This window comes from Lepidothrix coronata, unplaced genomic scaffold (genome assembly GCF_001604755.1).
Source record: "Lepidothrix coronata isolate B3197 unplaced genomic scaffold, Lepidothrix_coronata-1.0 Scaffold97, whole genome shotgun sequence".
Classification (NCBI taxonomy): domain Eukaryota; kingdom Metazoa; phylum Chordata; class Aves; order Passeriformes; family Pipridae; genus Lepidothrix; species Lepidothrix coronata.
In genome coordinates, this window is record NW_016690277.1 from 763496 (window position 1) to 775548 (window position 12053).

A 12053-nucleotide genomic window follows, 5' to 3' on the forward strand; every position below is an offset into this window, starting at 1 on the left:
AGGTGTGAAAGAATGTTCTAGCCTTCTCCACATGCATGAGTGCCTAGCCAGACCCTGAACTAGTTAAAATCATCGTTGTACCTAAAGATAGCTACAGCAAGGACCGAGCTGCAGGACATCACCACAGACCACAGGCAGGGAGGACAGAGTTAATAAGAAGTCTCAAGTCAGTCTGGTGCCAAGCCTGCACCTCTTGCCATTTTACAGTCCATTACAAGGTGAAAGTGGCTCTGTCAACCCATCAATATGATTTTGATGAATGGTCCTTTGGCTACACAGTAGTAAATATTTATGAGTATCCTTGAGCTTGCGATGACAGATCAGAACACATTATCTGCCTTTCTCTCGAGCAAGCATGCACTTACCTCTCCTATCTAACTGGATATTGACAAAAAAGTATGTCAATAAAAAATAAATGAACTCTTCAAATGGCCATACCTCACAGCATGTTTTGCAATCTAAGCACCATATTCTAAAATCACAAGCTTTCCCCCATACATGTCATGGGAATCTGTGCAATCCTGGTGCTCCACACTCCACACCAGAGGCACACAGAGTTCTCTCTCATAGTCATGGGCGATACCACAATGTGACTTTTTCACCCAGCACTTGCTCTTTCTTTCTCCCTACAACTTCAGGCAGCTCTCCACCTGGCCTGCTACTGTGAGAACAGAAGCCACAGAGGAGAAGGAATGTTTTCACTTGGCAATTGACAGATTTCCTTTTTATAGGGAATATAAAAATTTGTAGTCCCTGCTCTGCGCATGGCAGAAAGAAGGGAGAGCTGTCACAGGGACACAAAGGAGTGTCTCAGTCAGGGAGCTTTCTCATGCCAGGGCAGCAATAAGTTGTAGAAATTACAGAAGACTGAGAAGGAAAAAAGGGAGAGGAGAGCAAAAGGAATTACATGGAAATTTGAAGGGAGAACAAACAGAAAAAAAGGCATATTTGGTAAAAGGTGATCAAAAGGCACAGTGGTGCCTCATTCTTGAGGTGAGACCAGCAAGAAATTACACAGGAGGAGAGAGAGGAAGAACAAAAATTCATTACTGTTACTTATGTCACTGACCTGACATAAAACCCAACTGACCTGCCAAACAAGAAAGTACAAATTCTCCATCACCTACTAACCACGAAAAATGTGAGACTACCTGAACCACAATCCCTCAATATCACTCCCAAGGCACTTCAAATCCTTGGTTAGATTTTTCTTAAAACTTGACAAGCATCATAACCAGGACAGAGTTTCACACCTGTGCACCTACTTTCTGGGTAGCCACTGCAACTATATTTCAGACCATAATTATCTTTGCAGGAAATTCTTGTGAGGACTGTGACTTTGAAATCTCTTTGGTAATTTTTAGCACTCAATGAATGTGGAGCTCACGATAAATTGGTATTCTGTCAGCTACCTTTGCTACTCCCTGGCAACTTCACTACATACCTGAAGAAAAGATTCCCCCACAGTAACATTTAATGAGAAAGTAACTGACGTTTAGCTGTGAGAAAAATAGGGCAATGAAATAATAAAGCTGCAGGATCTTCTGGGGTCCTGGACCAGGCAGAAAGCTTTGCTTAGCTTCAGGCAGAAAAAGTGGAAAAGAACAAAAGGACAGAAATCCAGGAACAGAATAAGCTATAAGATGCTCATAAAATCATGAAAAGAGCAAATACATACCTCACTGACCAAGCAAATGGCATACGGTATTTCCCCAGCTTGCTGCAGAACTGCTTATTGGATTTTAACACCTTTTGTGCACACTACAAAAAAGGAAGTGTGAATTATTTCATCAGTGTCATTCTAACATCTTAAATGCTGCACAGAGTACATCCTGGTATTCCTCTGCTGAAGAGGCTATAGTGTCCCTAAAATAATTCAGCCTGATACTGTCCATAAGAAAGATTCCAGGTGCACAGCAAAGGCAACACAAGACAAATATGATGTTGCTGACAAACTAAACCCTGTCACCACTCCCTTAGTCAGAACTGCATTACAGTTGTTATTCCAGTTTTCTGTGATGTACCCAATGCAGGTGCAGTGCCTGCTCTCAGAGACAAACAGGTGCCTACCCCAACTTTGCACGTGTACCAAGTTCCCTAGGTCATAAAAGATTGCTGAAAAAGAATACCTCTCTGCCAAGTCATAACTGGCATAGCAATGTACAATGAATGCATTTGCATGTTGCAGACAAAATGGTCCTTCATTCATTTAGTCAATGGAACTTGGACATTTGCTTTCTGAAGCGTGGGCCTCCTGGGAGCTTGTCCTGTTCAGCAGCCGCACACTGCTGAGATTCATCAGCACAATTTGGAATGCCTTCAGCTTCCAACAGGCTGCAGCTTACAAAGAAGGAAGTGATGTTCCTGTTACATTACCTTAAAAGAATCAGGATTCTTAATGTAAGGTTCAGCACTGCTGGCAATGTTTCCTGTAAGCACCTTTTCTATTTTTGCCACTAGTACGATCTCAGAATGAGGATTACTTATGGAGAAAAGAGCCTGTGGATAAAAGGGGAAACAGTTAAAAAGTTACAGCAATACTGGAGAAACGAAATATTGCCAGTGCTCCCTGTTGATGGAAACAATAACAAACCAAATTCAGAAGGCATTATTAAGGATTATTATCTCTACATATTCAATACAGCCAGAAAGAAAATAAAATCTTTGTGCTAGTCCTGAAGTAAGCTTGTGCTCATGCAGCACTTTGAAAACAGACTGACTCAAGTCAAAAGGCAGTGTGACCATGTTAGCACTGTCTGACCTAACTGTTCCTCTTGGACAGTACTTAAAAGCTACCCTAAATCAGTCATACCTCAGAGGAATGAAAGGGAGAAAAAAAGGTAATACCTAGTGTTTCAGCATACAGCTTACAGCAGTGAGAATGTGGAAGCACTTTGAGATTAATGCAGCATCTTGGTGTTGTTTTGAGTTGTGATTTTGTTTGACTGGTTAGGAGAGGACAGCAAATGGACCCAAAGAGCACAGGAAATATGGGTGGTTTCTTCAAATGAGACACTAACTTCTATCAAAGTTTTGATTGTAAATAGTCTTAAAGTTTATACAGGGAGCTCAGAAATCAAGCATCTGTATATAAGTTCCACTGACACACAAAAAGAATTTTCTTGAAAACAAGAACCACTGGTAGTATACAAAAATTCTCCAATGAAAATGAATACTACAGAACTAAAATAAGTCACGTGAGTCACTCAGTCATGGAAGTCACGTGGAATACCTGTTTTGGATATTTCAGCCATTCTTCTGGGAACCCTTTGACCTGTGGTTCTTCCATTTCATTTGAGTCTATATTTTCAACGGTGCCATTTTCTAATGAACAGGAGGAACCTGAAATCATCTGTCTGACAAGGGGGTGGTTCAAATCCACATGAAAATCAGCAGAGATCTTCCTGCCATCCCTGACATCATACAGTGCCACGCTCACAAAGAAAGGCTCTACCTGGAGAAAATACCAGAAACATAATACAGTGGTAACTAAGAGGATGAGGGTAAAGTCTATCTTGTAATGGGTTTTTGCAACTAGAAAAAAAGAAAGCAAATAAATATTATTTACAAACTATGAGATGCATTAAAACACAGGCTCACACACACCCCCACCCAAATTAGTTTCAAACATGTGATTTTAGGGGATTTTAAAGATAGTTTGTTAACAGGGTGCCAGAACAGGAATTGATATCTTTAGAAACTTACAGAATCAAAACCAAATGTATTTGTCACAGATAATTAATTGTTAGAATAAATTAATAGAGCCCCAGAAAACACATTACACGATTTTTAAGATGTAGATTCAGAGTCATTATAAAAGAAGGAAGAGTGAGGGTGGGCTTTCCAGGGATCGTCAGGAATGAGGCACAAAGATGACAAACGTAAGGAGATGAAAAATGTTTACTGGCTCAACACAAAAGCGTGGGTGTATTATCCTGTGGGAAACACATGTTCCATTTTGCTGGGAAACCAAGAGCATTCAAACCACTCTGACAGTGCCCACTTATTCTATGGCACAGTACCAGGGCATTCAGTCCTATGACTGAGAGTAACCTCCAAAGAGCATCCGTGGTTCTGACAGAACACATCAGGTTCAGAATAACACCACCTAAGCGGTCCAGAAATCAGAATCTTAGAACTTTGGAGATAAAAAACAATGTGTAGCAGCTACAATGTTTTATGCCTTTTCAGTCTCTGTGCTGAATATTGCATGCCCTTGGTACAGTTACCATGACTTTAAATAAAGAGTTATTCCAGCCTGCCAAAAAAAGGTATTGATCACAACATGCTGAAAAGGGACTCACTGTAGAGGTCATCTTCAAATGAAAAACAAACAAATCAACAAACAAATCAATGTCTCATATGTAATATGAAAGCTGAGTTGCCAGGACATTCATGTCTCAAAATTTTCCTGCTTCAGAGGAGAACTAAAAGCTATAGACTGATATCTACATCTCATTTTTCCCTGTCCTTTTATCTTACAGTAGGAATAAGCAAAATTTTCTGTTTTGTCCTGTTTTTAGCAAGATTTTTTTCCACTAGATGAGCATCCTGTCCTTTCTATTTTGCCTTCCCTTCTGTAATTTAATCTGCTTCATTCCTGGTCTCTCTCTGAAAAAAAAAAATCCCCAGTTCACCAGCAACTGATAGATAGGTCTTGGCAGTTTAAACTTGTTTTTCTTATAGCAATTGCTAAGAACCCTCAATGATTTTTAATTCTCCACTGAAATGTAGTTAAAAGTCTGCAATCTAAATCAAAATGTCTAATGAAAAGTTAATCAGTTTCATTATTCAATGCAAAGGGATAGTCAGGGGAGGAGGAGTGGATGCACTACGTGTGTGTGATACAGGTTTTCTTTCTCTTTCCAAAGTAATAAGGGCACGGAAAGAGAGAAAAAAAAAAAAAAGGAAAGAGAAAAATCACAGGGAAATAAGAAAAGCTTACGTTGGTTGAAGGATCATTTTCATTTTCAGTAACACAGGCCTGGAGGTTCAAACTGAGGGATTTGCAAGTTATCAGGATCCTCTTTGCAGGCTTTTCTTCAAATGGCTTTATCACCAAGTTTGTCCCTGGAAACTCCTTTTTCTGAGGATTCAATGCCTGAAATAAGTTGGCCAATTTGTTACACTGGAAAAGGCATTGTATTCCAAAACTAAGTAAGTTTTTTAAAGGTCTTGACAATCACTGAAGCACCTGAAAACCTCAAAAAGCCACTGCTGGTCTCTTCATATTACTATAGTAGACGAGTGTTATTTCTAATTTATAGATTAGGAAGCAAACCAAAAAGATTGCCTGAGGACATAAATAACGTCAGAGGCAGAATTAGGAATTAAAATTAGGTTTCTTCTAATTTTAGAACAGATTTTTTTCTTGTTTACTTACTGTTTCTGAAACTTTAGCTCTTAATTTCTTCATATAGCTTAAACACCCTCCTATTTTCAGACTTTTAAAACCAAATTTTAGAATGAGATTTCAGACCTCTCCCATCCTTTACCCTTACTTATATACCACACCACTATTTCAATTCGATTAATATTTTTTAATAATGGTGTTACAATTTATTGATAACAGGTTCAAGATTGAATATATAGTGATCCCATTGTTACTTAAGTCTTCTTTTCAACTAAAATAAAATTTCCATTTAAATTACATTCAGTGCAAGAAATAATGTTCATTGAATCCTGACACTAAACATTACGCATACCTTCATCTGTACCTTCCCACTGGTTTTTATATCAATTTATGGTTGTGTAATCAAATTCCATGTAAAGAATAACAGTAAGAACACTGTTCTTGTAACACTGTCAGTCTTAGAGAAGGTTCTGATCTTGTAATATTTTCAGTTTGCTTTAATGCTTGCTTTAAGCTAATTCAAAGCTTAGCTCAACTGGACTAGATGACCTCCAGAGGTCACTGCCATCCTCAACCACTCTGCAAACAAATATGTGTAGAGTCTATACAGAAATTTTTATGGACTAGAGACAGCTTCCCTCTCCATTCAAAGCTGAAGTCCTGGGTATACCCAGCTGCTTGCTGAACTACAATCCACTCTGGTGACTTAGCTAAGCCAGTTAGCTCAGACCACCTGTACTTTAAAAGTGCGAAGAATTCGAAAAAAAAAACCCTTAAAAATCGCTTACTGCTATATCAGGATCCAAAGAGAAAAGGTTTAGTCGCTCTGTATTTCGAGAAGCTTTCACTGTTTCTTCTGTTTCTGTGATATACTGTGGTGACAGATAATAAATTAGTTTTCTGCACAAGAAAAGAAATCCATAGAGTTGTTAGATTTCTAAATGAACAATCAATGTTTCACTTGTAAGGACACTTCCCGCTTCTGCAGCAGTTATCCCAAAGCGCCTTGAAGCACTCTTTGCTTGTGAAGCAGGGATTTTCAGGCCATGATACTTCTAAGAAATCCCAAAATAGATCAAATAAATAATTCAAGTTCATGCATGTTCGTGTATGCTATCCATTGGGTAAAAGGTCAGAATGGTGGATTGGTGCACCATTTATTTTAGAGATTTGCAAGTTGAAGGGAAAAAAACCCCAGCAACAAGCCCCACAGAAAAACACTTGTGCCAGGGGAGGGCAGAAGGGGGAGCAGTGAAGCATTTCCAATCTAGCTTTTCATTAAAAAGCTTCTTAGCACTGTCTACAATTATCTCATCCACATGAAGCAGTTTATGAGATCCAGAGGACAAAATGCCTCCCCTGACAGTACATGTGCCTTTCAACGAAGTTAGAGAAGGCAATGAGCAGTTCAGAGCTTGTTTCTTTGCTAGTCACACGGGAAATCTTGACTCTCCAAGGGCCAATCTCTTCTGAAGTGCATTTAAGATGAGCAGTATTTCACAGATAACTGCAGGGACCAGACACTTACTGACTTCATAGGTCTAAATTGAACTTCTCTGTGAAGCACCTCTTTACATCTAGTGAAGATTTTCTCACTTAAACAAAACAATCATTTGTTCAGAAAGAAAGTTATTCTGGTCATTTGTCCTATCTCTAATAATTGCAATAGGTTGTGCTATGTTTTTGAACCTTTCATAATATTAATGATCACCTATTGGCAGGCATTTTTCACCTAGGAAGTTCTTTCCAGTAAACTTGTAAAGATAAATATAATATCCATTACTTTTGCAAAGTCTGGGTGCAAGGCATTCTCTGAAGAATCTGTCTCTTCCTGAGAGCAATCATAATTCACAGAAACTTCTGCAGGGTCTTGAAGAGAAGAAAAAAATAAAGATTGTTTTATTATTCTTGCTATTACCACTGGGCTTAAAAGAAAAAAAAGAACCTATTCTTATGCTATTTCTTTTCATTCCTTTTAGTCTCATCAGGCTAACAAATGGAAGTGATACTAATGTAAACTTCTGTCCTCCTCAACCCCACTTGCCACTGCTGCTTACTGTAACTTAGTCTATGTTTAAGCTTCCAAACAAGAGGCCTGACTCTATTCAATGAAACATCCAAGACATTCATCCATGACAAACATTCATGCCCACAACAAAGACCTTCCTCTCTCAGTCTCTTCTGATGCAACACCAAGGGTTATGTCAACTAAAAGATTTTGGTTTGGGAACGAGAGGGATGCAGTCCTGACTCTGTGAGCTGCAAATCTATGGATCCAGGAAACAGCACTGTACAGCAAGCCCTGTGCCTTACTCAGCTCACCACTGAGGTAGTTCAGCCTCATGTGAGTTAAGTCATTACAGCCATTTAGGGCTCTTCTGCCAAGAAAGCATCATGCCTTTTGACAAGTTAACTCCATAGCACATTCCAGTTGCTTGTTACTAGGGTCTTTTTACCGGTAGAAACTTCTGTTTTCTGTTAGCCTGTGTTTTTGACCTTTTATGCACATATTTCTTCCTGTTTCATTAATATCCCCTGTGGGTGGGATTTTCAAAAGTACTTCTCTGATTCTGAAGTGCAAGACTCTTTTGCCTCCAAGTTATAAAAATGTCTTTGGCTATATGAAGAGCATCCTGTCCTTCCGAAATCAGACCTTATTATAAACATCAGGCTAAGGAGTTCAATTAGCTCTGAACTTCCCTAAGAGTCAGATGCATGTGGATTTGAAGCTTTGACTCAGCTCAGAGCACACACAGTTCAAATCTGTATTAAGGTTTCAAGTGTTTTCAGTCTTAGAATTTCAGCTGGGGCTCATCCAAACTGAACATGGATTTATTATGTGGAGGAATGAGTTACTGCCACATGAAGAGTACAGTATGACAGAGCATCCAATTCTTTCTTCCACAGCAAAAGCATATTAATATGCAAACTCAAAAAAGCAAGAAATGAAAAGTCAATAAGCTTTCAGGAAGAGCAATATACCACAGTTGGGATTATTATTTTTTTATAATACTCCAGATTTTTAAAGAAAACAAAATGCTGGAAAAAGAAATAATCTAACCACTCTCCAGCACAAAACTCTTTAAAACCTTCAGACTTCCAGGACAGTAAAACACAAAGTACTAGCAAGATTACTGACAGAAAGGACTAAATTTGAAAAAGAGTTGCATATGCAAAACAGAGCCACGTTGCTCCTGCTGACTTTGTGGGGAGCAGCTTTACCTCCCCTCCAGCCTTTTGAAAATGATCTGTGGGGAGTTAGCTGACATTGCTCAGGGACTGCCAAGACTGGTATTGATTTCTGACGAAGCAGCAGGTACAGAATCCATTATAGACTCAGGCAGTTAAAATGATTCAATACTGATATCTGAAAGTTTCGTTTTTTGCATTTGATTAAAAAAACCCTTAACAACACAAGAGACTATTTACTCTTACCAAGTTTCAGATCAGTGAGATCTGCACTTTTCCTCTCCTGAATGGCTCCCTCTGGATTTATTTGCAGGATTTTGTTGAGAGTGAAAATCCAGTCATCCATATCCTGCTCATTTTCAGCTGCCAGCACAAAATATGTGAGGTCATTCATTTTCAGTTCAAAGGCATGTTTCCTAAGCCTGTTATTCTGTTGGAACAAAAGGAAAAGAAAAAATAAACACTAGAACCAATATAAAAAGGTACTGAAAAAGGCATCCATAAGATGGACTTGTATATGGGCACTTCTTAAAAATAACATTCAAGCAAACTTCTGTGGCTTTAAAGAAAATCCAAGTAGTGCAATATTAACATAAGTTTATGTCAATTTTTTCTTGAGTCGTTGTGCATCTGTGGCCAAACATACATCTTCTTTTTAGCCATAAAAAGGGAAGACTGGACAATACTAGAGAAAGGAATACCTCCCAAGTGGAATAATAAAAGACCTTTGAAGGCAAAGTACAGCACTGCTACACAAGTCAAAGCTGTCTGAAGAGAACAGCTCTTAAGAACAAGTCTCCTATACCTTACCAGCACACCAGACTCTCAGAAAGACAAACCAAAGTCATGCAAACATTTGCTCAGTGGGAACAGGACTTTCCAGAAGATTGCAACAAGACAAATTCCTGCACAATAAAAGATTACAATGGGTACTTCCCACCTCTACCTTTGTTTTAGAAGGATTTTAAAAACAACTAAGGGGATCTCAACAATTCTTTACAAAAGGCAAAAGCTGAGGTACAGTACTGATCAGTCATTGCAATGGTGTCCTTTTCAAGTACAGAACAAGAACACGTGCCCAGTATACTGGGAATAGATTGAGTTTGGAGCTCTGTTCTGCATCATCGGATTTTACCTGCAGTAGATGGTTAATCCATTAATTTCTGTCATAAGAATTAACAGGTACTTAGTTACTGAAACAGCTCAATAAAATTAAACAAAGTGATGTGATCTAATACAATGTGCTTCGTTATTCACATTTATCAAATCAGTGAGGCATATATCTCTCAGTCTTAAGGAATCAGTTGCATCTTCCTCCTTGCTTAAATCTGAAAGAACACTGACACATCCTACCCCCTAATACTTCATCGAATTTTTAAAACTACTGACTATGGACATCACTGCCACCGTTTTGATTTCAGTATTCCAGAAAACTGCCACAACTTTGCTGACAGATCTAACCTTGGAGTGATTGTGACAAAGGAAAAAAAAATAATAACTGGCCATTTCACTCAATTTTATTTTTCTTCATTAACAGTCTCAAATAACATGCCAGTGGTCTCCTGTAATTCCGCATATTGTAACTATTTTTCAGTAGGGTCCTATATCAACAAGGTTCTAAGAAGTTTCTAAGCCAGATGGTGAGATGATAGTGATACTTTTATTTAAGAGCAACAGAGGCAAAATCTGATACTGATTAGCAGGGGAGGAGACTGAGAACTCAAGACACTGAGAATCAAGTTCCATGAACATTTTTTTCCAGCAGCAGAGATGATTTAGAAGATTCCTACCCAATCTGTTGTTAATCACTTGCTCCAGTTCTTATATTGCAGGTCATGACCCAGATCAGGAATCAGTTAAGAGTGAACTACTTCTTCTGGAGCTTCTTGGGTCAACAGAGTCAGACAGATCTTGGCTTTTCAAACTGACCTGGGACTCTGTGTGTGTATATGTGTGCCTGTATGTTATTTTTCAGTTCTGCTACTGGAAATTCTCTTATTAGGAAATAGCTTTCCTCTTCAGTACTTTATGGAGGTGAATATTCTTTCTGGGATATAAATTTTAGCTCATCAAACACAGGGTAAAAATAGAGTTGGGTTTTGTAGCAATTGGTTCTTGGGTGTTCAGTATTTTTCTTGATCCTGAAATCACTCTAATTCTCCAATCATATGTTCAAACTAATGTAAAACAGGAACTAAAATTTCACTAAAACCTGCTACATATATAACATGAGGCCTTGACCAAGAGCTAGAAGTTGAACAAAACTATGCCAAGAATCTTAGGAGTGGCCTTTTTTTAAAGATAGATTATTTGTAAAGTGGATTACGTACACCAGTTTATGCACAATCTATAAATAAAAATGCTATGTTTCAATTTATCTCCAGAAAGTACAAAGAACATTTAAAATGAATGCATTTACTGTCTATATTATGTACTTCCCCTTATAGCATGGCCAAGATCTTTTAAGTCAGGTACTGAAACACTATCAGACATTATCTAATACAGCAATACATCTCACATGCTGAATCTTAAGATACTCAGGGCAGGAAAACTTCAATATCCACTTTTCCATCTGCACTTCAGACTTCTGGCAAGCAGATGAGATCTACAGCAAAGTCTTTGTTTCAAATCTAAGGCCAACTATTTTCTTCCTGATCAGTTAACAGGAAAAAAAAAAAGTACCATTTTTCAGTTTGCTCCTCTATAACTCCTTCCATATGGCATGTGGACCTTGAGGCTGACCTGTAATCTTCAGCACTTAATTTCAAGTTTAAAAATTTCTTCTAGGAGGAAATATTACAAGATTCAAAAAGAAACTATGAATGAGCTATAAATGAAATACCAGGCTAAGCCTAATGCCTGCAGGGTCATTCTTCCAAAATAACAGAATTTTTCTGGGAGCATTTAGTATTTTATCTGGAGATGATTTCTCCGGGATGTTTACTACAATTTAGCTATTCAACCTCTATCAAACAGGAGCTCAAAGTCATTCATACAGAGTTAAACAATTTATAGTGGTATTAAAACTTATTAAATTAGAACTTTCCTATCACATTTTTTCACTAAATATTCAGTTTTACCTAACTCTTTCTCCACATTATATGGCCTCCCTGTTTATGGCAGCTCTAAGCCAGGTTTTGGTTTTCAGACCTATGATTCTAAGTTCATCACGGACTTTGATAGCTGATCATATTTAACCTAGTACCCCCTCGGCTAAGGTTTTAACTTCCTGCTAGTGAAGATAGCTCATAAATTTGTGCATTCCATATTAAATGCCAATCAAAGAACAACCACGGAAATGAATGTCTGCGGGTGGGCAAGAGGAGAACACACTGTTCAACCAGTCTGGGGCAATTTGGATGAACACTGTAGATTTAGAAGGCAGCTGTCAAAAATTCAGAAGGAGGGGAATTTCAAAGGTTTTTTGAGCTTTTTTCTCAGATGTTTTTGAAAAAGGTCAGAAATCTTGCAGTCAAGACACACCATCACAGCAGAACGGGCATCCACTGGG

The 12053-nt window shown here is 38.3% G+C and overlaps 1 protein-coding gene across 10 annotated transcripts in view; it reads right to left on the reverse strand.

Annotated features, from left to right (window-relative positions):
• Positions 1–12053, reverse strand: part of DOCK10 (dedicator of cytokinesis 10) — a 122039-nt gene that overhangs the window by 55329 nt on the left and 54657 nt on the right. For all 10 annotated transcript variants that reach the window (XM_017822405.1, XM_017822404.1, XM_017822410.1 and 7 more), the window contains exons 8-14: positions 8789–8972; positions 7137–7222; positions 6142–6225; positions 4946–5101; positions 3233–3454; positions 2377–2499; positions 1679–1761 (exon numbers count right to left, since the gene is read on the reverse strand). In XM_017822405.1, coding sequence (XP_017677894.1) covers positions 1679–1761; positions 2377–2499; positions 3233–3454; positions 4946–5101; positions 6142–6225; positions 7137–7222; positions 8789–8972 — 938 coding nt within the window. The remainder of the gene's footprint in view (positions 1–1678; positions 1762–2376; positions 2500–3232; positions 3455–4945; positions 5102–6141; positions 6226–7136; positions 7223–8788; positions 8973–12053) is intronic.